The sequence below is a fragment of the Haemaphysalis longicornis genome, unplaced genomic scaffold (genome assembly GCF_048455015.1).
Source record: "Haemaphysalis longicornis isolate Haplotype H1 unplaced genomic scaffold, Haemaphysalis longicornis Haplotype H1 scaffold_23, whole genome shotgun sequence".
NCBI lineage: Eukaryota > Metazoa > Arthropoda > Arachnida > Ixodida > Ixodidae > Haemaphysalis > Haemaphysalis longicornis.
This window is the reverse complement of record NW_027526306.1, coordinates 6,309,177-6,337,172: the sequence shown is the minus strand read 5'-3', so window position 1 is coordinate 6,337,172 and position 27,996 is coordinate 6,309,177. Positions and strand designations below refer to the sequence as shown.

General features: G+C 43.8%; 1 protein-coding gene across 1 annotated transcript; it reads left to right on the top strand.

The window, feature by feature from the left end:
- LOC144172552 (uncharacterized) lies at positions 1–25,457 on the top strand. Its single transcript, XM_077701227.1, has 5 exons — positions 1–159; positions 5,693–6,038; positions 11,987–12,207; positions 17,666–18,188; positions 25,140–25,457. Exons 1-5 carry the CDS (start codon positions 105–107, stop codon positions 25,402–25,404), a joined length of 1,410 nt encoding a protein of 469 aa, XP_077557353.1. The 5' UTR covers positions 1–104; the 3' UTR covers positions 25,405–25,457.
- The last annotated feature ends 2,539 nt before the right edge of the window (positions 25,458–27,996 follow it).

Genomic DNA, 27,996 nt, shown 5'->3' with positions numbered 1-27,996 from the left:
GGTTCCCTAGATCATATATATACGGCCGTCGCTGGCGGAGCTCTCGGGAAAGACCACCGAACGTTCTTTAAATACTAGTTGTGGCACATTTCGTATGGTTCATCATGACGTACAAGATTTACTTTGTGTTCGGCGTCGTTCTGCGTGTCTCAACAGCGGGTAAGTTCACCACAATATTCAAGTTTGATTTGAAAATTGCTACCGTCATTTCACTTGTTCAAATCATTGCATCAATAAACAAAAATTAGGCGCACGATTGTTTAAAATAAGGCGTAATAGCATGCATATAATTATTTAGGGTGAAGGAAAGGAGAAACGCACTTTAGCCTTGTGCTACAACATAGAACCCAAAACTATCATTGTTTCTATCGACAATGACTGCTAGAACCTATTCACATCTCGAATGCGACATAAAACAAAACAATTTACGCTTAGACGACTATAAAACTAGATGTTGGCTGCAATTTGGTAGGCTTTAACAATTTGAATAATTATCTTCTAAAGCTCAAAATAAATACTCGTGAAGCGTCGCCACAGCTAAGGGTTCTGAACACTATTAGAAAAGACTAAGCTCAAAAGACTCCACCTTACGAGAAGTCAGAACAGACATTTTCAAGTAGGTGCCAATTCGAATTCAGCAAAAAAATAATTTAAAAAGCCACTGCAAACCTGGCACAATACAATAGGATGCCATAGGTTTCGAGTTTGTATCGAGCTTCGCACCTGGCTAGCATTGTTGATATTTTGAAATACTAAATTTTTAACAACATTCAAATTATTCAAAACGAGGGTACGTACAACTTGACTGCAGAAACAGAAACTATGTCGTTCGGAGGCGAGAGCTTGTTACAATTTCCCGTTTGTTTGGATATATACACAGCAACAGACAGAAAACAACGTATTCAAGTAACAAACCAAAAGCGTATATAAAGTTGTGGTGAAACCGAAACAACATAGTATATGATATAGGCGCAGAAGTAGTACATATTTACAAAGGAATGGCTCCCCTTGGTGTACGACACAAACCTTTCCCGCTCACGCAAGAAGTACTCACTTTTAGTTATTGCTTAGCAAGTCTTGATTGATTGAGTGAGTGATTGTTTATGAGGTTTACCGTTACGACGCTACATAGGTGATAAGGCGCGCCGTAGTGGAGGGCTCTGGCTTAGTTTTAACAACGTAGCTAACTTTAACGTGTACGGAAATATTGAACGCATGGTCATTTTAAGTTTTCGCCTCCGTCAAAAAAGCGTCCGACGCAGTTGGATTCTAAACCGGGTCTTTGGGCTGTGCAGAACAACGCCTGAGCCACTGAGCACCGCGGCGGGTACTTATGTATGTTTAACTAAAGCAAGTATGCAACGCACCTAATGCTTGTTTATTCTCGGTTCACATCAGCTAGGACAGAAATTTGTACGAGCGAATAATATAATCCTAAACTATGGAAAACTTATCCAAGGCTGTGGTCGCACTGGTTGAAGTTCCGTAGCAGCTTTACTGCAAGTTGAAACGTTCTCGCTAACGCAAAGCAAACAATTGGAAAGCTTTTGATGCTCAAACAATGGTACACGATAAATTTAACGAATTGGAACACGAAAGCTTTTTCACAAAGTTGTTTATGTTTGGGCTTGATTTAAAGTTGTATGGTATGCCGAAAGTAGTCGAAGGCTGGCCTCCTTTTACGTTGACGAAAATTGTAAAAAAGGAATATCACATGTTGCGTTTGGTGAATCAGCCCTGTGACAAATGGTCGTTATGGCCTAGTGGCCAAATAATTGACCCAGCACAGATGTAGGTGTTAAGAGGTTCATTCGAGAAATTTAAGTGGTGTTACGATGGGTTGGTAAAGTATCCCTCAAGGCCGGCCATTAGCCTCTTCCTTCAACGGCAACTCCTCAGAAACACAACCTCATGGTCAGCCGTAATTGTAAGTGACTTTGGGATGCCCGATTTCTGCCCTTGAAGTTATCAAAATGCCAAGGAAACAGTATAATCATGCTTCAGTTCAGGCGTGATGCTACTGCCACGACTGACACAGGAAGGAAGGAGTAGTCAGAACAGACATTTTTAAGTAGGTGCTAATTCTAATTTAGCGAAAAATAATTTGAAAAGCCACTGCAAACGCGACACAATAAGGTGCTATAGGTTTCGAGTTTGTATCGCGCTTCGCACCTGGCTAGCGATGCTACTGCCATGACTGACACAGGAAGGGTTTGGTCTCTTACATCCCCAGCACATGCTTATTGCGAGGTATTTATAAAAACTGCAGAGCTGGGGTTACATGCCGATGGTGACCATGTCTGTGGTGCCGAGAGCACTAAAATGATTTTTGTCCGATTTAATCAGAAATACGTAAACTAATCATTTTAATCACAAATTTTTGCTCTGCCAGACGGGTTTCTGTACGTCTCTTTCCCTGCAAGTATCGCGGCAGCCACCCGCTATTTTGGTGTTGCTGCGCTCACCTGAATTCGCTCTGCGTGAGAGCGAAATATCATAGCGATTGTGCGGGCTTCGGCACAACAAGAGAGTCTCCACCTGTCTGCTCTTTTTACTTACCCCCCACGGCAAAGGGTGTTACCTTAGGAACTGCCATCCCGGAGACCCTAGTGCGCTTGCCAACAGGGGACGGGTCCCTGGGGAGTCAATTCCGGTTCTCCAGGCGGGAAATCCCCTGCGAGAATTCCCTGAGATTTTTAGTGGCGGTACCTCATCGCTGGTTATTTTTCCACCCGGTGTTCTTATCAGTTCAGCGGTGGAAGTTTCGCAATGCTTTCTGTACTGTAACTTTTTTCAAAACAAGAATGTGTTATAAAGGTGTGCAGCGGTGAAATAGCGAAAACCTATTTACCGTATCATTTGTAGAACTTTCTACTCCTTGCTGCATAGACAATGCTACGTAATCAGCGGCAGAATACAAGCCGGCAGATAAATAAAGGCACCTTGCCGGCGTCTCGTGAATCTGTTGTTTACATCGGAAGAAGGAACCCAGTTTAGGTTTTAAATCCAGCAAAATTTCTTTATTTCGTAATATTTTCAGCGAGCAACTATAATTTAAAACATTTCTAAAGGTTTGAAGCATAATTAGCCCTTTTTTGAACTTTCTTTGCATAGATTTGTTTCCAAATGACGGTCTTTAGATAGCGCACTCAAAACACGAGCAATACCATATAATAAGAACAATATTTATCACACTTTTTTCACTGTAGATACGCAAATCCAAAAACCAGCCCGCATAAGCGTATAGGCGGCTGCAACCTAGTGTCAGGTACCCTTTGTTTCAACGTGTTCTACCGTTATCACTCGCGGCCAGTAGTTTGCAAACTACACTTAGATAGCTATTTTTACACTTACAAAGTTAATGGCACCACACCGTAAACTTCGGCAATCAACGTTATCGTCGGTGTAGACCCAAAAGAGAATTTAGGAATGTAGGCAAAATTACGTGGGCGATTTCGAGCCTACTAACGTGGTCGTGAAGCTGGTAACAGGTTTTCTCTTTTTCTCGTATCAGACTTCCGGGTCTCTTTTTAATGTCGGTGCCTCCGTACGTTTTTACTGTAGGGTCCACCTTCAAAACGTGCTCGAGGATTTATCCCCGACACCTTTGCCCGTTTTTGTCTATTTTTTTAAACCTCCAGGCTTCGTGGCTGCGTTTTACGAACAATTGTTTCTAATGTGCACAAACCGCAGAATAAAGCCCATTTCTAATGTCATGGCTTAAGGTAAAATAAGAAATTTGTTTTATAAGCCTAGAATGCCCACGTTTCGGTTCATTTCTTTGTTAAAAATGCTCTGCGCGGCGCTAACTTACAACGAAAAAGATACAGAATGCATTGCCGAGCCTTGCACGCTCACGCGCACAATTTAAAATCCTATTCTTTCACCCATTGAAAAAACACAGTCAAGGAGAAGCGCATAAAGCCTCTCAGCTCATGGTAAGTAATCTCCCACCTTACAATATTCAAGGACTATCAATCCAAAGTTACGAAATGGTGGTCTGGCATTAACTACAAAACTACGGCTGACGTTGTTGTTTTGGAACTTTTCTGACATAAATACCATAATATTTGTTTTCATTTCCGAGGAACCTTAGATACATTCTGCATAAATTATTCGGCTGCCGTCAATACTTTCTGCGCCCAACCTTTCCTTCTCTACTTTGAGTATTCTCAGCTGTTCATCTCTTCGTAAATTTGAGAATCATCTCCATGGGCTGAAATTTTTTTGAGCATAGAGACATGAGCATTTAAACTAAGATTATCTGACTTTTATTTGGGCGGTCAATTGTTTCAGGGAATCCTTATCGGGCGTGAAGTTATGTATGACATAAAGTGAGGCAAGTGGTTGTAAGGCGCTGTTATTTCTTAGAATCACATTGGCCTGGTTAGGGCTGTATTTAAAATTGCTGTCAACCCATATTTACTCCCTCTTTATCTAGCTAGAACCCCCAAACATTTAGTTTGTGGTAACATTAAGCAAACACACCTATTATTTGGGGAGCGGTGCCGCCAAAAGTGTTTCGCAACTATTTCTGCAGCAGAATATATGTTGTTTGTATCGGCGCTAGGATCCTAAAGTTTCACCATTCGAGAGAATTCTGTGTGAATTAGCTATTGAACTTTTATTATTTCCAAATCTATAAACTAGACAGACATGCAGTAATTTTGGTTGCTCTGAGATACGGGCAAATTTGCCAAATTAAGTTTAACATTTCAGAACTTCTTATCATGGAACGCCATTAAAGGAGCACTGACACGAAAATTTTATGTTACACTTTTATTGTTTTTATCGATGCTTAATGGTGTGGTGAACCTGAAACAGCACCTCAAATACTTCAGCGCCCGATAGTTCATTACATTCAACGGCCTGAAAATCATTTGTTTCAAGTTCCCGCGCTTTCATATCGAACGGCGCATATGACAGAATCCCGGCCTGACCTCACCGGTTTGTGCGGACATCACCGGCGCCTGCTTGAGAGGGTGCTGCTCCCGCTCGCCGCTCGTGGGGCCGCGCGCGTGAAGTGCCGTCACAAGGTTTTGACGAGCGCGGTCGCGTCACTTCTTTTGGCTTCACAGGGTGATGTCACGCTGATGTTCATTTGCTAAGTGCCGCTCCGCGCGCTGCTCCGTTGGCGCGGTAAATGAGATCCAATCGAACTATGTTCTTCGTGTCGCAGGCCGCTCATATTTCAGCCAGGGTATTCTGTTGAGTGAAGGAAGCGAACTGTGCAATAATATTAACGCTGAAAATTGGCGTCAGTGCGCCTTTAACATAATTCAGAACTTTGCATTTACACTTTTTGCATTGTAACGTTACTAAATCGATTTCCGGTTTCAGAAGGACTAAAAAAATATCGGAAAATAAATTTATACTCTTGTTCTTTCAAGTGCTTTCTCCCGTTTTTCTCCTTATAAACATCAATTTTCTTCTTGTTGGAGAGCTTTGTGAGCTCATACAAGACGTTCAGGGAATTACGCATTGGCTTGCACTGTTGTAGTTATTTGTTTAAAAGCATGCTTTTGTACCGCATTATTTCAATAAATAACTTGGGCAATGTCTTCGGTTTCTGCACTAGGAGTTCTATAATTCTTTACTAGAAAGATTTGTACTTCACTCCACCTTTTAGAAGGCATGGTCTAGCGGCCTCGAAAAATATCTCACCCGCTATTATTGATTTTTTTCTTTTCAGAATTTTGCTCCAATGTAGGCTCAATCTTTGACAGAGGTCTTGAAAAAGTGCTTCTGTCAGAACAATTCTCACAAATTCCACTGCCTGAAATGAACCGGAGGCTTGAAGGCCTGTTTGGAACAAGCGTAACCTTAACTGGAGGCAGACTGACTGGACTTCAGACCATGCGAAGGACCGGGCAAAGTGTGCTTCGCGCTGGCATGTCTGGCAGTCGAATAACCTTCCATATCAAAGGAGGACCTCTGGAAGCAAATTTCGTGGGTCGCCTGAGGTCGGTGTTACTGAGAAAGGCAATGCGCGTGGGTGCTCGGGTGCCTACCTTCCAAGCATCCTTCACTGCTGAAGAGTAAGTGTCTCGCTGTTGCCTTTGCTTTAATTCTTTAATGAATGGAACTCTAATGGTTCAAAAGACCATGCGACGAATGTGTTTATTATTTTACTCACTACACCAGCTTGTCGTTTTTTCATAGACATTCAGAGCGAGCATTTGCCCTACAGTTAACTTTGAGTGCCAACATTCTGCTTTGAAAATTACCCCAAATAGGAATGCTTCTAGTGGAAAGTGATAACCACCTCCTTTTAAGCTCACTGTATTTCATAGGCAAGCCAAACCGTTAAAAAAAGTTTTACTGCGCACGCCAGAGAACAAAGAAATGCACAAGGCGTCTTGCAGCACTAGGCGCATGATTTATTCTGTGCTCGTGGCTCGGCCTGTAACCAATGCCAACAAGGCGAATAATGGCGATGGTGGAGAACAGAAGGTGATGTTGACGGCTGTTGAAGGGGTGGTAGTTCGATATTGCCAGTGTACGGTATTTTCAGATAAATTACTATTTACTTTAGGATCTCACAGTGATGGCCCAAGCGTATCACGTTTCAGTATTTTAACATTTATTTCCAAAACTTGTTCGCCTGAATAGTTGTGACAACGTACGAATGAATTTTACTCGCTGTAAAGCCATGCCACAGAAACCCGTATTAAACAAATTCTACCACACCGTTAGCAGGACGCACAATTGCGTTACTTATGCGCCTCAAAGAATGCGAAGGACGTTGAAAGTAACATCCCGGCATTTCCACAAAAGTCTACCAGCGGCCGTTCTGAGAATTCCACAAACAGCGCTTTCATCGCACCGCGGTTAGATGGCAATTCTATGCGTTAACAATTTTGATTTCTACACTACGTATGAAGCGGGGTGCTTCGCAAAATTCAGTCATGTTCTTGTTAGTTACGGTCACAATTCTTGGAAAGTTTTTTTCTTGGTAGTGGTGACAATCACACCTTTTTTGATAAAGGAAGTATTATTTAAAAGTGCTTTTTTTCGCTGACACGTATACCGAGGTATGGGCGTTCGATGCTAAAATTATGATTTATATTTTATGGCAGTGAATTCAACGTATGAAACTTGCCACTGGTTACTCTTTCGGTGCTTTGCATAGGCGTAAAACGTATTCAGTCTAATTCATCTCTATTAACACAACGAGCTTGGGATTTGTTTGTATCACGCGAACAACAAACGCTTATGACTGCCAGACAAACCATAACTTTCTGTGTCAGGATAATGATTGCAGGCATGCCATGTTACAGTGACATTTCAGCTTATTAAAGTCCGCTAATATGCAGAAAAGGTACAATGATCTCTTCAAGGTCCTGTTACACTGTCGTTCATTGCTTCGTGGCGCCAGTAACTCCGTTTCCTTCGAGTACTCAGTGAAGGTGGCCTCTGATAGAATATGTTTGGCCAATCCTGTCCTTGGAAATCTGTTTTCGAATATAGTCTACGTATCACTAACATTTGGAAATATACACACGAGATACACTTTAAATGTCATGATTTTGTTCAACTTTTTTGTAATTAGAAGCTCAGTGCAGTTTATATTAAAAGTCAACAGCTTTTTGATCCTCCTACAGACTAGTGCCATTTTATATCAAATTCGGAGAATTACTCGAAACAGGCGCTATTTTCTGGCGCACATAAGGCTGTGAAGTTTGCCCTCTCATACGGCACCAGTGTTAGGTCTACAGTAATAACACATTTTCCCGATTTTAATTTTCTCTTCTTGCACAAGTACTTAACTTCCCTCAGTGCATTTTGTTTCTTCTTTAACATGCGAGTACCAGATTAGAGAAACACATGTGAAGGTTATGCGCTTGCATCGCAGCAGTTTTGCCAAAAGCGTAATCTCAGGTTGCAATGTTTCGAAGCAGATTGCTGACAGATACTCAGAAAGTAGTGTACAGCCGGTAAAAGGCTTGTCTATAACACAGCGTTCGTACTCTCAGCCCTATCCTGCCCCGCCGGAGCGGGATTTGAATAAAACTACTGCGGAATTCTGAAGTCTTAGCCCTTAGCTTTTGCCTCCGACATGTTTGGAACGATTATGTTTTTGCAGTTTTCGAATGTAGCTCGTTGAAGTCGAAATCGCTGTTATAGACAAGCGTTTTACTGACTGTACATAGCCAATAGTTCTAAAGGTCTAAATTTACGTTAGGGGGTTCTGCTTAAACACTCTGAAAAAAATAGGTCAAAATATAGGACGGGGAACAAGTGGGACACCGTGTTGGTGTTTTGAAACGCATCGTATGTCCCCGACTCCATGTTTAAATTTTGCGAGAACCACTAAACAAAGCTTATCATATTTACTTCTTCGGGACTTCGGGGACCTAAACTTCCGAACTAGCACGTCGCAGTGTGCAGAAAAAAAAAACAGAGTGGCATGTGTTAATGTCTAAAAGCACCTGTCGAAGCATTTGGCGGAGGAGGTGGTAATCGGCAGTTCGCTTTCATGGTGATGAAACAAAGCGATTAGAATCGTGCGGAAAGCTGTGTCAGCCTGGTTGTTTTGTTATGCGGTCCTCAACTCAAAGAAGGTGTTGTCACGAGAGGGTGACAAAAACAGCAGTGGAGCGCAGTACTGTGGACCCAACCCCTTACAAAGGGTAAGCTGTATAGGGGGCGTGGCTCACGCAGCCTCTCTCATGGCGGGCTTCTAAACTCGTCGCATCTCTTGAACCCTGGTTTGTTACATTTCTGCTGCCTCCACGCAACATACTTGGTGGACATTGGGATGTACATCTCTTAAGAGCCATCTCGTTCGCACTCTTGGATTGCGTCGCCGGCTCGGTCGCAAGTAAATTACAGTTTAAAAAGGCCTCTTATCTTCAAAAATTACAAATAACACTATAAATTCAATACGTACGATCTTTCCCCAATAGAACTTCATGTTATTCAAGTGTAGGCATGTACATCACCAATAAGACTGTTGTGTAAATCCCTTTAAAAGCTGGGGTATCAAGCATGCGAGTGAAAGTGTGCGTTTACCGAGGTTTAGCGTTTATTCACACATACAGTAGAATCCCGATAAACAGAAGTCGCTCAAACTGAATTGCCGCTGAAATGGAGCATTAGCCTGCAAGTTGGTTGGTTTTGTGTTCAGAAAGCGTAAACAAACTTTTGGCAAACACCTCTCCATGTCAACAGAATCGAAGTTGGAACTAATTGTCATACCTATTGCCATGAGCATCAGCGTTTTCCAATTCCGGCCATTTCGTTTTCTTTTTCTCCTCGTAGACTTCGCAAACCTCGTCTCGTTAGTAGACAGCCGCGTTAAGGCGACGAATGCAACATCGCAGTTCTTGTTCTCCTCGCTCGGTCTCTAATCATGTCTTCGAGATTACAGTGCTTAGCTCCTGCCACTTCGTTCGTGCCATCATGGAGCTATTCGGGCTCCATTCCCACGTTGCCGTCTTCTAAATTCTGTGCCCCGTCATCACTCTCAAAATTGAGGCCTGTAGCCTCAGTTGTTTCAATGGCGGCAGAGAAGCGTGCCCACCATGCGCTTACGTTACAAATAAAATGCACGTCATTCTTGACTTCCAAAGCAGCTCTAACACCAAGACGGCGTTCGCGACGAAGACCGGGATCTCAAAAACAGCTTAACGAGTATCCCGCACAGGAAGGAGAAGCTACGGGATGCCTTCGGAACCTCGCGATTCGGGCCCCAAAGGAAGCGTCTGGAATGAAGAGGTGGACGAAAAGGAGAAGCCATCATATGAACCTGAAGGGATAGCTACCGTAAAACATACCAAACTTCAAGGAACACAGTCTGCTGTGCAGTATCTAAGAATATGTTTTCGAAGGAGTGAGGATCTGAAATGTAATCTAAAGCTTAAGTATCATGAAAAAACGACCCTGAAGTTGCACTTGCGCGGACTAAAAGAAAAAAAAAACTGGAAGCATATTTAGTGCAGTCAGTAATTGTTGCCAATGTGTACGCTGGGTGCCTAAACCTCTTGTAGGTTTCTTACTTTCTAAAAAGCTATCAGCTACATCACATTCTAGTGCTCAAAGTTCCATGAAATCGTACTAAGAGTGTGTAGGCACATAAATTTGCACTATTGCACATCACTCTATCAGTAAACGGGACTTCTGTTAAATGGAATATGTTTTTTTTTGTCCCTTGAAGTTCTGTTTGTCGAGAGTTTACTGTAGTTGAGACACATTCGAAGACATGAGCAATGCTTGGAATCGAGACGTTGGTTATACCTATGCTAACGCAGGAAATTAATTAAACACTGGTCTCAATATTTCTCATAATAATGCTGCATCCAGCAAGACGATGTAATGAAGAAGTTACAAATATGTACTAGACTGCAAATTCCTCCAACCCTGTCCTCGGACAGAAAGAAGTATGTGGCTATATGTTTCCAAACACATCTTTGTTTCGTATACCTACTAAGCATTGCTCGCTGTTTGCGCGGAACCCTGTACCACGTACTAAGATGTTATCCGTAGTATAACATATGGTGTAATAAATGGATTAAAAAAAACATCTCAACCTATTCATGCTAAATATCTTTGACCTAAACGATCCGCAAATGATGGATATTTTTACGGAGGCCCAAACACACAAACGGGCAGGCACCTAACTACGGCAGAGACAAATGCCAACCAAAGATGATTAACTCCCAGTGGGAACAGACATGCGTAATAAAAAAACACTCGTCGCAGGAGAGATAATTTTATTTATCATTAATGAGAAACCTGCTATAGAGTTTGCTAAGGCTTAGGTTTGTTAGCGCTATCACGAAATAAGATTTATTTTTTCTCTTTTCATGCAAGATTTTTTTCATTGTTGCACTATTATTATGTACTTTCTCATTACTAATAACATAGGCTAACGCGGATTTTTATTCACGCTAGTCGGCTTGCATAATGCATTCACACAGGATAGAATTACTGCTTGCATGTTGTATTTAACACCGAAAAATGACTCGCGATTCCGGCCTGACGAAACTGGATCATCAGCGAAGCTCAAAAGCACGCGATATATACAAGAAACAGAGTTTCGGAGAAAGCTACAAGGAAATTTTACTTCTCTTGAGCGTTGACTGCGTTCATTCTACGGCAGACAAATGCACGCACACATTGTTCATTTGACTCTAGAGATAAATAATACACTCCGAAGGCAAATCCAAGGTATGAGATTTATAAACTCGGCTTCTAAGGATACACATAGCTCCTACGCCAGCGGCAATATGCGTTTACTTTCGCGATGGGCACTTGTTCTTGTTGTTGTTCCTTTCCCTTTCAATTTTTGGAAAAGGTTAAGTTCGGGCCGGAGCGGAGATATTGCTCTGCTTTGGCTATAGGCTTGATCTTTCTATGGTGGCTTTCCTAGGTTCTTTATAGCCGCATGCGCGCGCGGACCCCGTTCAATACCGGATAGTAGCCATAGAAGCTTCGTTAAAAAAGTCCATTTATTTATTTATTTTTAAATAAATAAATAAATAAATAAATAAATAAATAAATAAATAAATAAATAAATAAATAAATACCAAAATAAATATTCATTTAATTTCCCACAGCCTCATTGGCCATTCGGCCTTTTTGAGAATAGTGGCACAAAGCAAGTACATCAGTAAATACAGGAACAAAAAATCGGGGAAACGATCACCATAACAAAAAGCCGGCACAAATTCGCAAACCAGTCGTATAAAAAAAGTGTAAAAAACTTTTACTAAACGGTGATTTCAGCATTGCGAAAAATATTATGCAAAATATAGCAGATGGATGTAAACAAAAAAATTCATTCTAGAAACCTCAGAAAATACACGATATTTGGAACAAAAATACAAGGCAACCAATGGTAAACACAGCGCGGCGTGTAGTAGTCTTTCAGTTGGTTCTCAAGTTATTCGACATTGATTAAAAGCATCGGGGAATATGGCATTTGGGTTTCACCCTGGTGACGTTTTGTGAATGAATAAATGAACTAATTTTACTGTTTCAGACTCTTCCCAAATCGTGTTCAACTTCAAGTGCACGGAGTGCACATGTCGAACATCCGTCTACGACTGGGCGGAACCAACATCGGGAGCTATGGTTTTATTACTGACCTGATTAAACCTTCCATTCAAGAGAAGATCGGCGAGATTTTGGCCCGTGAGCTGCGCAAGCTGGCAGAGAAAACACTAGGAGCCGTCAAGGTCTACGCTGCTCAGAATGAAGCGGGTGCGAAAAATATAACGGTGACGTTAATACAACTAACCATTTAACAGGCTGGCGCATGTTTTAAAAACAATTCGTCTGTCAGAGACAACATGTAGTTTGATATTATTGAAGGAAGCCAATATGATGCAAACTTAAGAAACAGGATGCAAAAACACGTTTTTTTTTCATTGTAATTTAAAAATTTCGCCCATTGCTGCTTGGTGTTGCTTTCGGTGATAAAGAACACGTGACTAGCTATTCATTATGTATTTATTCTTCGAGCCCTCAGTATTGCGCTTATATACAGACATATTTACTGACAATATTTAGCAGGACCTTTCTCACCCATCTTCGGGTACTTTTGTTCAATTTCAATTTCGCTCATCCCAGCGCGGTCACCAGCCGTAATCTGGGTCAAATAATGCAACATGAGTGGCAAAGTTTACGGCTGTTTTCACAAAATTTTCAAGAATGTGAAAACCTCAGGTTGCACTGATAATTACAAAATGTTGGTAACGTACATTTTTGTCTTGCACGTCAATTTTTGCTAACGCCACCGACACCAGATGAAGCTTAACAGCTTCCCTGGTAATACAATATGCCCATTCATAATGCTTTAAACATCGTGAGGTACAAAATACCCCCGCTTGTAGAAAATGCTTAGTCCACCCGTGTAAACACGTACAAAATGCCTCCAATGTTGGAGGTCGCTTCACATTCTTTCTTAGTTGGCGATCTTTTCTTACACCCCTTTATTCACACCCTTTTTCTCTACGCTCTTTTTCTTAGTAGCAAACACCCTAATTTGTAGCTTTATATGTTTCTCGGAAAAAGGGTGTTGAACTAATGAACACCCTTTTTGAATGGTGTTCAGGTGGCGGGAAAGATTTGTTTGGTATTTAATGAAATTCCAAAAGGTATGGAACATAAAAACTACCTCGTGGTTAAAACGTTTGGCGATCCGCCTGTTGATTTGTATATTCTCTTAGTAAAATCTATAGCTCCACAATAATCGCTAAAATATGTTTTCTTGCTACAAGCCCACCGACACGATCGGGGGGCTTTCCTCTGCTGGATATAAAAGAAGAGCACATGTATTAATACGTAGGTATGCACTCCCTGTACCGCTTGCATCCCGTTGGTTTTCTTGCTCAATTTATTTGTGTCCCATGTGGAACTTGTGCGTATTGACTCTTTGAATCGAATGCTGCGCGCTCCGCCGATTCACATTGCCAGGCGTAGCTGCTGCCCTGGCCACACCCTTATTTTAGGGTGTGGAGCTACCTTACACCCTTTTTAGGGTGTTTACACGAACAGCCCTTTTTCATCCGTACACCCTTTTTTCCCCAAAACACCTTCTAAAGGTGTCCGCCATGGGACAAGATTCTTACACCCTTTTCGGCCAAAAAGGGTGTAAGAAAGTTTTGTGTGTATACTACAATGGAGCCCTTTTTTTTCTGGGGAGTGAATACCTGGAAACGTCCGCATAATGGCGGCACTATTCACACAAAGTCACAAGAAAAAGCTGGGGAGCACAGCTTCTCACATAGCCTAATGTACGAAATTCGATTCTCATTAGGATAGTCGTTGGTTGGTGTCCCACCGTGGGACAAGGTTTTCCTCGACTTTTCATCATTCATCAAACATAAAACAATTTATCCTTTTTAACGCAAAGACATGACCAACTACTTTCCCTATGCCTTCGTAGGTGTGTTTGACTGTAAGCTTTTCCTACCGTCCTGCAGTGAGAAATTTTTTTCGCAATCGCCTACAGGAGAAAACCAGCCTTCGGCCGTACTCAGTACCCTGGCCTCCCAACACTGCCGGGGCATTTTTTTCACGCTTTGTGTGACAGCCCCGATGACCACGCTTCCCTTGGTTGGGTCCTTCGGCTGTGGGGAGAGTTGTCATCCCTCTAAAAAATGTCTTTGACACCTATGAAACAATTTATGGTTAGGTATCGCCGCCTATGGGTCCCTGTGGCCACCCATAAAACGGTGCTAAATAGGCTATGACAAACTACCAAATTTTTTATGTGTAACATGGTAAAGGCTGTTAACCGTACAGATCTCTTTAGACAGCTATAGAACACTCTGCTGTGTTTAGGTTATAGAGCCAGAGCTCTTCAGGCTACCTTAGCGGGCTACTCACTTTTATAAACTTACCGCGACAAAAGCTCTCCCGGCGAGCTATATACTGTTTTCTAGCTGTAAATCACTAGACGTGAAACCATGCAGTTCTCTTGTGCCAGATGTACAAAAAGTATATGCCCTGAAGCTAAAGAGATGCTGGTAAACAAGCTCCTGCAGCTGACTATGCAGCAATATGTGAGCGTTTACCTTTAAACGTGTGACCATTAGGTAGCATTTATGCGGCTTTAGAAAAGTCCTTGGCGCAGAAGCTACAGACCCCAAGCCATGAAAGCTTTGTAGCTCGCTACAGAGGTAAATGTGGCTTGGAGCGTCTAGCAGGTTACACAAATGTGCTTATCCCTGAAGCTACAAATCGCACATCCATAAAAGATTTTTCTGTAGGTTTTAAAACCAGCTATGACACCAAACGTTATACTCACGATTGAACTAGATGTATGGGATGATGATATTGATGAGCCAAATATAGAAAAGCATTTGTTCGATATCATTGGTCGCTGATTATGGCGAACATATTTAAAAAAATTACGCCCACCTCCTCTCGCGGGAACCCTGGTGTGATGCGACGCTGAGGGGGGTTCAAGCGCAACGGAGAGCAACCCTCGACCGAAAGGCCACCGGAGAGCGGCACACCGGTTATATGCGCAGCGCGCTCGAATGAGAGGAGACCGCGGAGAGAGAGAGTACTGCAAATGCGCAGCATTGCGCGTAGCGCCGCCCACCGGCGGAGTGAGAGCGCGCTGGGCCGCACACCCGCAGATTTGAGAGAGTGTGTTCGCTCTCACCTGGGCACGCGCCGGCGCCAGTGCGTGTGCCGCGGCTATGACGCAACACAATCCAACACAATCCACTTTAATCCAATCAAATCCAAATCCAATCCAATCCAATCCAAGTCAAGCCAAGCCAAGCCAAGCCAAGCCAATCGAATCCAATCCAATGCCCCTCGCAAGAGAGTGTTCGCTGTCGGAGAGGAGAGGGGGAGAGTGGAAAGGCTTCGGACAACAACGGACGCATGCAGGAAGGAGGACAACAACGGACGCACGCAGGAAGGACAGGGCCGCCGACAAGAGATGCTCTGAGCGTCGCATCTAAGAGTGCAATTGAATGTAGCTACTGATCAAAATTCAAATTTAGGTTGCAACGATCGACACGGTGGGTTGTCAAAGTTTGCAAATGCATACCGAGTCAGTCACGTAAGCTCGGAAAAATCTTCTGTGGCACTTCGCTCTCTGGTACGAGGAAAAGGCGGGCACTGCTGTGAAAACCACATTTCGCTTCTCAACAGACTGGAAAGAATTTTCCTACACGGAGCTTGCGATGTTTGCCAGAGGTATTGGAGCCGCATATATACCACCCCGATTATAGATTAGTCATGATGTAGGGTCAAGCAGAGAGGTGAAGAGCGACCAATGTTGAACCACAGACTGTACGTAGACTGTCAGCGAAGTGGCGTAGAGAGTTTCCATGCATAAAAAATGGATTAATAATCCTCTGTGTTTTATTTTTATGAAGGCTTCTATTTAAGCCTGTTGTGAACCACCCTAAAGCAATATCCAACAAAAACAAGGGAATCACATACTATATAGCACATATTTCGAGAACAGTTTTGTAAAAAATTGACCATAAAGACAGGACACACACAAATGTATTTTGCGCTTTGTGTCACACAAATGCGCGCCAGCCAGGTGCCTTTGAAGCTTTACCGGATTGTTTCCATGCGTCACCTTGTCCTCTTTTTTCCTTTGAAAAGTATTAACAAAACATTTATCGCAGACTGCAGCTAGGCACGTAACCAAAGGCGCTCCAGATGAGGAGCTAAGATATCCATAAGATGACACGGTTACGGGCGATGAGCTGTCCTTATCGATTGATTGATTGTAGGGTTTAACGCCCCGACGCAACGCAGGCGATGAGGCCAGCCGTAGTGGAGGGCTCCGTATTAATTTTGACCACCTGGGGATCTTTATCGTCCGCCAAAATCTCGTACGCACGGGCGCTTTTCCCCTTCGCCTCCATCAAAAAGCGGCCGCCGCAGCCCGGAATGTAACCCTCGTCCTCGTGCTCAGCAGCACAACGCTTTAGCCACTGAGCCACCGTGGCGGGCCTATGAACTGTCTTAAGGCGACGAAATGAAATGCCTTGAAAGCATATTCACCATGCATATAATATCTAAAGACTCCTATAGAGATCCGCTGATAGGATTTAGAAGAAGGTAAAGACAGCCATAGGTATACGAATAGTGAAAAAATGCCGTAGAAGCGGCTATAGCTAATCCACTGATAAATGAAGCTTAAACCACCCATAGACGTGAGGATCCGAAGAACTAAAGACAGGCAGCAGAACAGCTATGGCTAAATCAATAATACCAACGTAAACAAAGCTAAAAGCACCTATTGACATGTCGATAAGAATAGCTACATGCAGCCATAATACATCTTCTAGCAAAATACACTCATAGGAATGTCGATAAAAAAACCTAAGCCCAGCTGTAGGAACTGCTGTAACTATACCACAGATACAACCATTGGAGAAGCTAAAGGCACCCATAGAAATGTTGGTAAGAAAAGCTAAAGACGGTCACAAAAACGGCTATAGCTAATTGGGCCAAATAGCTATACAACCATAAAAAGGATTTTCAATTGCAAACCATACAATACGTCTGTTTGAAATTTGGCATTTTTTTTTCACTGAACAAAAAAAGGGAGGCAACTGTAATTAACGAATATTTCATTGCTTGTTTCTAAACCGGCAGACTCTGCGTATTTTTCAAGTATAAACCGGGAAAACAATAAAAGTTCTAGTTTATAGGTTTAAAAGAGTATTACTGTTGTTCAGCCTTTGCCAAAATTTCGTAGGCCACGGTGAACGTGGCCGCAGCAGGCGGGCTGCGAAGCAGGGGTGTTCCGGTTGCCGCGGCCGGCTTCATACGCGGCTAAAGAGAGCGAGGAAAACTTTCGCTCCTGCTTTCATATAGCTGGTGCGATAACTGCATCGCGCGGCCTGTTTCTCACAGCAGACACTTCGCTTCAGCGCAGACACCTGGCACCGCACTTGTCGCACCAACCACACAATGAAAGCGAGAGCAATTGTTCCCCTCGCTTCATTATCAGCCTTTACCAGCCTGCAGCGACAACCGCAGCGCCCCTGCTTGGCCTCGCGCCTGCCCAGCCACAGTAACCGCGGCCTACCCATTTTTGACGACGACTCTAGCTACGTGCACGCGGAACAGTGTTTCACTCGAAGTAGCCATAGGTAACATACTATAATAACAGGACCTACGGCTTTATGGCCGCTTTTTCATATCGCTCACATTGTGCTCTTTTGTTTAGGCACAGATCCCATTCGTACTTGGAAAAAAGCACTCAACGGCGCGTCGGATTACTTGGGTGTGCTACGTGGCCGGAACTTCCCAAGCCGGGACCACGGTGGTGCCTCCGAAAGTTCTCAGGAGGACAGTGAAGAATGGTTGCCGTCCTCATGGAGAAGGACGCGGGCGCCCCGTTCTGCAGAACGCGAGCAATGGGTATTCGACGGATGCCTCAGCACACTCGTCGTTTCAACGGGCTTCGAGCCTGCTCCGCTGCCTGGGAACCTGGAAGCCTTCAACTGCTCCTTCGGCTCCGTGTCGGTGTCTGGAGGCAACGTTACAGGCTTGTCGAACGTCGCCACGAGAGGCAACAACGTGGTCCAGCTCGGCGAATGTGGCCTGAGCGCTCACTTTGATCTCAGATTTAACGACCTGTTCGTGCAGGGAACGGGAACAGTAACGAGCGGCTCATGGTTCACGGTTACTACTGACTTCACTTTTGAGCTGCGCATACCTGCTGTTCAAGCGGTCTTGGAGATCACAGAGTAAGTACTGATGTCGTGAGGACAGATGGAAGAAAGTGCTAGCACCTCTGCTGCGTGTGGGCTTCATTAATAGCCTTGGATCTGTCGGGTAGCAGTTCTATGAGCATTAATACGATCAGCTATGTTCTTTTCAATACGCTGATGCTTACAGAGTGATCAGCCTTTTCTGTTGCACACAACTTGTTTGCCAACGTAACGCCGAAACCAGAAATCCGGCACCCTAAGCTCGTACTAGGCTGCAAGATTATGAGCTTCGGAAACACTCCTCGCTACTAAATGACATTTATGGCATAATTGTCGTACTAAACAAGGTCGCGTAAAATAACGTTTTGCATAACATCGTCTTAGATCAATAAAACACATTTGATTGTCAATACGCCACTGAAGTAATCTGAGAATTAATGAGAGTATGTCCACACCCAGTATTACATCTTTACTTATTGCCCCAAAAATCCCGGAAGATATGTCATCGAATAGATGTGAATGTGCCCCTGCGCATGAAGCTAATTTGTTTTCTGATAAAATGGTTTTGTTTATACGGTTATCGTTTTCCGAAAATACACATTACGGGCGCCGTAGCATTGCCAGCTTCGATGAAGGGAAATGATCCTGGAAGGATAAAATGGAGGTCCGGAGACTGGCATTTCTCGCAGTGAAGTTTGCTCACAATTGCCTAATTAGAAGGCAAGAAGTATTGCATGCTACACGGGAGCGTAAAAGTCTTACTGGGAGTTCCGCCTCCTTATATTGCCGATAGCTTAGGCGGAATTCTCGGTTACCGTCTTTTCCCAGGAGAGAAAGGCGGTAACAGTAAATAAAGAAGACTCAGAGATCGTCTCCGACGCCACTTTACATTCGCTCGGCCATAACTAGGTGGAGCAGCCGATAAACAATTTGTCACTGAACTGCTGCCTAAGCGCACTATCCTTCCAGTGAAAGCACGGCCGACCTTCAATATAGTTTAATAAGCGAAGATAAGAATATGCAAAGGCATGTAAACGCGTCGCAAGTAAAATAGTTTCCACTTTTGAGCAGCCCAAATACATTTTTTTATTCCGTACGATAAAGACCTTTCCTTATTTTGGTGAAGTTTTTCTTTCTTGGCCTTTTTCGAGCTGTTCATATTTACTCGTGGAAACTAAACTTGTGCATAACGCAGGGTGCTGCCACGAGAAACATACCGAAACGATCACCGGCACGATACCCACACGATGTGTATCTGAGGGAATCTCAAAGAGAACATGCAACTTTTTTTTTTAAACTAGACCTTCCTACAAAGCCCCCTTTTGTCCAAGGGAAGTTGTTTTCACCACAATGATTGTTATAAGTATTTAAAACATTTATATTTTTAGGTAACCGACCTCAGCAGTGGCGGAATAGGGAAAATACTAAAAACACACTTGGCCGTTCGGCAATGGCAATTACCATTCAAAATGTACGATAACATGGACTTGGAAGCACCACGGAAATCGTACAGCCATATTGCGAGTCAATTAATTAATTCCACTGCTGCGAAACAAACAAGTCTCTTAAACAAGAAAGTGGCTTGAGACTTGCCACTTTTTCATAGGTATTGCTTTAATATCAGCTACAATTCTTAGAAATGTCCATAAAATTGGCAAATGGTTATTTTGACATACTACATCTTTTGAGTACCTAAATTTGTGTTTCGTCGTCGTGGTTTTGTTATTATATAAGCTTGTGTCTAAAGGGACACTGAAGTGAATTTGTCAAGCTCCCGTTTTTGCTTGCACTGTGTAGACTGGCTCAAATTAGCACACTTTTCATGGTTTTTACGATTGACAAATCGGTAATTATTTTACAAAGCGCGAAAGAAGAAAAACTACCATGCGCTGTTTGCGGCGGCCGCACCAACTAAAGCTGTGACGTTAGGAGGAGCGGGCACCGTGATTGGACGATGCCCAAGGTGAGCAACCAAACAAGTTTCGGTTTCGGTTCTGTAAAACACAACCGTTGGCGTTGTTGGATGGGCATTCTCAATAGCTCAGTAATCATCGTACCGCGCTTCTGAAATGTTGTCAGCTGTAAAAATGCATAAGGATAAGCCTCCTAGGACGGCTTGGAATCGTAGCATTCACTAGCCGAAACCTACGCAGTGCATGAACGCCCTCCGCGTACCCGCAGGCGCCCAAATGTCATGCGCTTTTCCCCCATATTTGGAGCTTGCCTCCCTCATGCCTGTATCGTAAAAAGCGTGTTCGCACCAGGCCAAGGGTCTGTTCATTCTGGCCTGTGCCCACTGCCTGCAAGCAGTCGGTGCTTATGGCAACAGCACGCCAACGAGAACTCGCTAGCGCGCCAGTGCCAGCCTGTGCGTTTTGTGAACTAGTTCGTGTAGCCATGCACGTTGCGGCCCCCAAAAAGGTGAACTCAATATAGAAAACATCGGCGGAAAACAAAAAAGTTGAGTTACAAAAAAAAAGCACGTACCCGCGGGGATTCGAACTGCTGACTTGCAAAATACTTGCGGTGGCATATCTAGCGCCCCAAACAACTCGGCCACGGAGCGGGCTCCGCTGGCATTGGTAATATAGGGTATATATTGTACAACCAGTTTACACTTTTATTTACTTTTGGCATTTAAAGCAGCTTAGGTGACTATTTGTTGTATTGCGCTCGTGCAGTAGGCGTCGCCCGAGTTTCCACAATAGCTCACGTCTAGCAATTGCATTTCGTAGACGGAAAAGCGTTCGCAGATGCGTAGTCGTGCTGCTGACCGCTGTGCTTGTTCGCCCAGCGCAAAAAAGTGCTTCCCGCACCCTAGTTTTAGGCTGTACGGTAAAAATATCAGTTGATTTTATTTCCTTAGTACCTATATTGACTTCGCTGACTCTTCTCCCGCCTTCAAGAGGCCTTATATTTTCCTACTGGCGTACCAGTCAGCGAAGCGTCGCATGTGCGCTTGTGCAGCGTTTGTGTAAAGCGACCTTGACTTGGAGCTAGATACACTGTACAAACTAACCAAGTAAAGAAAGGCAGATTCTACCATTCACAAACGTGTCCTGGCTTCGTTTCAAGTTAGCGAACGAATTGCGACCACCCGTCGGCGGCTGGCGGACGAAACGCTGGGCCGACTGACTGTCTGAAGGCAGGGGAGCCGTTCATTAGCGCAGCCAATTGCGAGCTCGGCTCCTCTCGACGTCACACGAAAACGCCGCAGAAAATGGGCGAGCGTAAAGAGAGGAGGACAGAATTTTCGAATTAATTTTTCTACTAAATAAAATCGCGTAAACGCGCCCAGGGTGGTCGAAACATGGTCTGGGGACTCCGGACTACAATTTGCGCAAGTAATCCCGCAATGTTTACATATCACTTCAGTGTCCCTTTAAGTTACGCTCACTTTTAAATTTCGCTTTCATGTTCACTTTTGTTGGCATGCAAAATTAGAACTGCATTGATCAGCCAAATTAGGAAGTGAATTTTGCGTCATCGGTACAATCTTTCAGCAACGGGTGCGTTCAGGTGATGGTCGAACTCAACAATCTAAGACGAGCACGTTTTGTGAGCCCTACCATCAACCTATAACAAAAAAAAATTGGCTTGTCGATAATTTTTACCTTGAGTACCAACTGCGCGAACGTGGATGTAAGTTGGTGACCTGACAAGTTTCGGGAGACGAAAGAGAATTGGTGTAGAAAATTGCAGGGTAAAAAGGTAGGTGAACACTACCTGCAATGGAGATGTTTAAATATATCGGCCGCCATTTTTCTGCAGCGCACCCCAACATATTTACGATCACTGTCATAAAATGAGTATAACGTCTTAGACAACCCCGTAACTCCAAAGTTTCTCGACAGAGTTTCTGCCTTTTAAAGCTGCGTCTAGCAGTTTCTGTCTCCCTTTAACCTGTTCGCATTTATCCCAACAAGATATTTAACAAGAAACAAGCTGTTCATTTAAACGGTGACTCCTAAAAAACACTTTGCAGATGAGTTTACCATTGCTCGAATATAAAACAACGCGCTTCTTTAAACCACTTATTCTGAAAAAGTATGCGCATTTGCTTAATTTTTTTACGAATTGCCGCCAGTCTTGTTCTTTTTGTAGTAGTATGCCGAGAAGTCGCTAGGTTCATTTATTTACTTAAGAAACTCTGCAAATCTTTGACAAGACGCCTGACGAACGTGGAAACCAAGATAAAGCGATATAAAAAATTAATTAGCATACAGGCCAGCGCTGCAGCGAGCCTGTATTCTACTGCATATAGCGGTTCAAAACTGCGAAGCATGCCAGCACACAAAAATGCGCTTCGACACTCCCAGACGCGCGAGCACAAACTCCTAGATTGTCGTGTTGGGTCCAAACCGCTGTAACGAAAACCAGACAAAACCACATTTACGCAATACATACCAGTTACGAAAATCCCCATTCACCCCATGGATGAAATGCCGGTACGTGGTTCAGCCCCCTCCGCTAGGGCAAACAGTGGCAAACACGAGGCAAGTTGACTAGCCTGTCTTCTTTGAAGTAGTACTCAACGGATGGAGGGTCCTGCTTTAGGTCATAAAAATGAACAAACACGAAATCATCAGCTAATTTAACCTAATTTACAGCTTTTAATTTAAATAGCAGGCTGTATGCTATAAAAATGTTGTGAAGATGTAGTAGTTTTGCAGAGTCTATTTTTTTGTCCCCAATATTCTGAGCCGACAACACTTAACCACAGCTTCAACAGAGGACGGGGGCCATCGCCACCTGAATTTTAAACCGGAGTTTCGTAACTGATATATATTGAACAACTCTGGCCAAAATGATTCCGGTAACTAGTGCTGTACCCGCCGCCTAAGAGTATTTTGCCGAACCGCTCACTTCGACAAGTTTAGTAGACATTGGTGCGAAAAGTTCTGATGCGCTTAAGTACTTTCTAGAAGCTAGGAACCCAAATATGGCTCCTACTGAATGCCGCAGACTGGTCTTTTGAGAGGCTGCGTTATCATGTAGTTTCAGGCGTATTTTCAGGCACCATAAAAGAGAGCATCAATATTTAATAGAGGAAACAGTGGTCGTTGAGCCGGCACTTGATGGGGTGGGTTCGAATTAGTTCAGGTAGCCTTGGGCCTTGGCTCAAATCCTTTCCCGGGGAAGTAGAAAGATCTGTCCGGCGTGGGGGCAGCTGATTAGAAGGCCCTCCCACTGTTCGGGTGGAAGGTTGGAATTTGGGTTGAGACACGGCGTGTTTTGACAGGCCCACACCATGAGGTAGGTAGTATTAATAGTAGGGAGAGGTGACAGGGAAGAGTGTTTTGGGTAGGAGAAATAGATACACCATTAGCGGTGTTTGCACGCAGCAGGGGAACAAAATAAAATCATTTAGGGGCGAAGCCCCTTAGTGGCTTAGGCTGCTGGCGTCTCCTGCAGTCGTAGAAACCGTCGCCTCATGTAGTCAAGGTAATAAAACCCTGGGACAATGGTTTACGCTTCACGCTAGAAAGTAACGCGCGCTAGAAAAAAGCCGGGACACTCGTTTATGCCTGGCGCTAATACGCTTTGTAACGCGTACTGAAACGCACCGAGACAATAGCTTACGCTTCGCTCTGAAACGCTTTGTAGCGCGTACTAAGAAAACTCCGGGGCAATTGTTTACGCCTTGCGCTAGAATCCGTCGTGCTTAAAGACGCGAGACTTCAACAGCAAAGCTATATACCTCTACCTCCAACGATTTAATCTCTGTCGGCAAAAACACCAGGTCGCCAAGAATTCGCTTACACGCTGCATGCTTCGCCCCTCCACATGTTTTACATTAGTGGAGATGTCTTGAGGTTTTTTATTATTTACACGCAACTGGAAGAAACCATGTCTTAACTCCAACGAACTGCCTTTTTTGAAACACTCCAGTCTTCAGTAACTAACCCATCTCCAGTGCTGCACCGAAAGTATTGTTTATGCATCCATTTTATTCAAAACTATTATCAGTAAATGGAAACTGGCCAATTTGTCGTCATCCTCTGACGGCTATGGTCATCGTGTCTGGATAATCCCACTAAGGGAGCTTTCAACAGCCTTGGTAGGTGATGTTGACGACGCCATCAAAGGAGAATTGAATAATAGACCGTGAGCTTCTGATTAGAGCTGTAGTTGTAGTTTTTCAGTCCCTTTGAGAGTGAATACGAGTATTGTAGACAGCGTAATGGTAGTTGGTGGAACGGCCGTAAGCGTCCGACGTGTGTCGTCCATGCCAGTGGAGAATACTGCTATGTAGACATTCCGTTAGGGTTTTAGTGAGCCTTAATTTGTGGCTACCCTAATTGTGACTGCAAGGACAGGCTCAGCAACAACAAACGCATTGTGCTTCGAACTGTGTACGCCAGTTGTCGATGTTTTTCAAAGTCGAAGATCCCGGGCCATTCGTTATCTCCACCTTTACGAAGTACATCTATGGAGGCGAACTTTTTTTTGCCAAAGATGCAAGGGTTAAGCACATTACGGAGGCTCTCAATTAGATTCTTATCCCGAGTTACATTTTTTGAGCAGTTTTTTTCTACTCGCTTACATTTTCCTCCCTGTGCCGTCTGCCATTTCAGGATTTGTGTCGCTGCTACAGACATCGTAAGGCGCATTTTGCTCTCCACGGGCCATTGGATGTAATTGCAGAAATAAACGACTGTTGTCACAACTTGCATGAAGGCGCCAAAGCAGGTAGAGGAGAGCGTGTGTAAACTTTACTGCAAGTGGTGTGTTCTCATTCGCTTGCTCTTAGGCCGCCTGTTTCTCACGCTGTATTTGTGAAATGGTGCCTACTCAGTAACTTCATACCGGGCTTCGTCAGGCAACTGATGAAAATATCTGCTGCTTTGTATCCACAACGTGTGAACGAGTGAAATCCGTACGGACTTATAACATCAGACTGTTTTTGCAAATCTTAAAACCTTGTATTTTTGCTGACATTTTAAAAACTTGCATCGACCTAAAACGTGTTTTTTTTCTTTTTAGGAGGTACAACAGGCTTGAGATCACCTACTACGAGCTCGACTTCACCGCCCCAGTGAACGTAACGGCGAAACCTTTAGGAACCGTCGGATCTGTTGTGAATTTTTTTGGAGCAGCCCCGGAGCGCGCGTTGGAAGATAATGAGCTTGAGCAGCTGAAGAATGCATCGAGAAAATACGTCCAGCAAGTTGTCGACAACATTGCCCTGTTTATCGCAGATCCACCTGTACCGTATAGGTACGGAACTCAACGATGGATGTTGCCCTAATGATAAGCGACTAGAAATAAAGAACGCAGTTCGTACGGCGCCGAAACGCTGAAGTCCTCTGAGGCAGATGTGAATGTTTTCGAAACAACACCACTCAAGTCTAGCGCTGCAGGCAGCTTTTTTAGGTATTTGTGAAAGCATTTTAAATGGGTTTGTCCAGAGTAATCACAAAACTCTGGGAAGCTTACGAGCATGAATTAGGCTACAAAAAAGCGCGATAAAGTTTACACACAAGCGCGTCCTCTAATATTGCGCTCGAAAAGCGTGGATGCTTTTGCAGCCAGCTGGTTTTTCTCTGCTGCGCAGTATCGGTTCGCTGAGTAATTATGCCAAGTTTGCGTAGTTTTCACCAGGATTCCAGAGCGACCAGCGGTCATATCTCCATCCTGACTTGATCAGAAATCGTTAAAATGACTGAAACGTTGTGCATTTTTTCTGACGTTCGTAAAGAAGCGTAGTGCGAAGCTGACATCCAGGCATTCAAAATGCCTTTTTCATGCTTTGAAAGCGTCATTATCTTCTCAGTCTATTTATTTGCCGAGGAGATTGGAACACGGCTATAGATAATAAATGTCCACCACAAATCCAATCAATTGGGAATTTTATTAGCCACGTCGCCTAATATTGTCTTAAACACTTGCTAATAAAAGCAGCAATCTCAGGTACTGCCAAGAAAGTAACCAAACAAATTCATAGGCCTATCACTACTCTGAAGATTGAAAACCAGCCAGGCGGTTTTGCTGGTCAACAAAACTGGGTAATGTATGATAATTTACTATATTTGTCGAATAAAGACACCTGCATATACCTGACTCAAAACTATTTCTGTATTATTCTCATATAGCTTGTTTGAGGACTGTTTCTTTAAATAAAGAATAACAGTCGTTTACTGTAACTACTATCCCGCTCTAGACGACAATGCATACACTGACAGTAGACGGGAATTCTGCACGTTTACAACTTCGATGTGAACTAATAACGCCACGTAAACAAAACTCGGCCCAATAATAGTATTGTCTCAAAGGCTAGTTGCCACATAATGTGTTTTGGGTCATTTTATTCAAAACAAGAGTAACATGCGTTTTCTCCAACATGCTAACTCTCTAGACCGCCATGTAAATCAGCAGCAGAAAGGAATTCCCTAACGTTTACGATTTTACTGTCACTCAACTAAGTGTGAAAAGTAATCTCAACGTAATAACAGACATCTTTAGCGATAAATTTAAGCAGGACTTTTTCAGTTACCTACAATAACTCAGAGCAAAATAGCATCATGCACAGCTAAGGAGGGAGTGAGCGAGTGTCATTTTTTGTCTCGCGACCTGATAAAAGCACTCAATTTTGGTGAGAACCATTCGCAAGACAGCTCCGCTGTAATTTTGTGTAGTTACAAAGTTTAAAACTTTCAGCGAAGGAAAGCGTACAACCACGGTCTGCTACTTCTGCAATCGCATAACACCATTCGCACAAGGTGTAGTAGCCGAGCGGGCATTATCTTTACTTGTGCACCTCAAGCTAGAAACGCTAAAGGTTCAGAATAAGTAAGCAGTGTAACTCAATGGCCACCCTGCACGGACAACAGGATCATTATTGGGTTTAAAAAAATGAGATGGTTTTGTGGGTTTCGCAAAATAGATGACCCATTCTGTGGAAACTTCCCTTAAAGGAGTACTGATACTAAATTTCTCGCTTTCAGTTTTTATGCTGTAAAGAATGGCTCAGTAATTACGAAAATTGAACAGAAAGCCCTCAGGCGCCAACACAGAATTAAGTATAGCACGTTTATTGCAACCAGTTTCAAATTCGGTCGCCGCGCGGGAAATTGGCCGTTCGAAGGCCAGCATGGAGGAAAGAATACTCAGGAGAGGCCTCTAGCACCCCAATGCATTGCGAAAAGTGTGGAGGAAGTCACGTGATTTCTCTTGAGCCCATAGACAATGTTGCTTACTTGTTTACAACTGCGGCGGCCAAATTCGGGCGAATAGAACGGGCAAATTTTTAAGGCGCTTAGTATGTGGCTGCCTCACTACGCTTGCAAACCAGCGCAGTCGCTACGACAAACGTTTTTAGATTAGGCCAGTTTGAAAACTCCGCTGTCGGAGGCGGCCTGAACTCGTACCCCGGCCGCAGCGGCGCTTACGTCGCGTCGAGATTGGCGGAGCGAGCTGCTGCCGCCGCCGGCGACCTGCCGGGAAAATCCCCTTTGCTCAGCGTTGGCGAGAGCCACAGTTCGTTCTTTGCTCACTTTGTGTTTCTCCGTTGTGAAGTGAAGTGAAATTTATCGCCGCTGAGACGTAGCGCGCAAAGACCGCAGTGCTGTACGACCCCAAACAATGCTCTCGTCGTCTGCTTTCGCCATCCCACGAGCCTGTTGCTATGACGACGACAAACGCTCTTTGCCAGGCTTAAGAGCTGAAAAATCGTCCTTCTATCTCAAAAACGAAGGGCGTTTTTCGATTGAAACTTCGTGTGAGGGTTAGAATGGGCAAATTGAAGGCGAAATCGACAGCTTCGAACATGACATCGCACTGAGGAATTAGCGACGAATCTGTTTTCGCTTCAAAGCGGGGGGGGGGGGCAGGGCGACGCCAT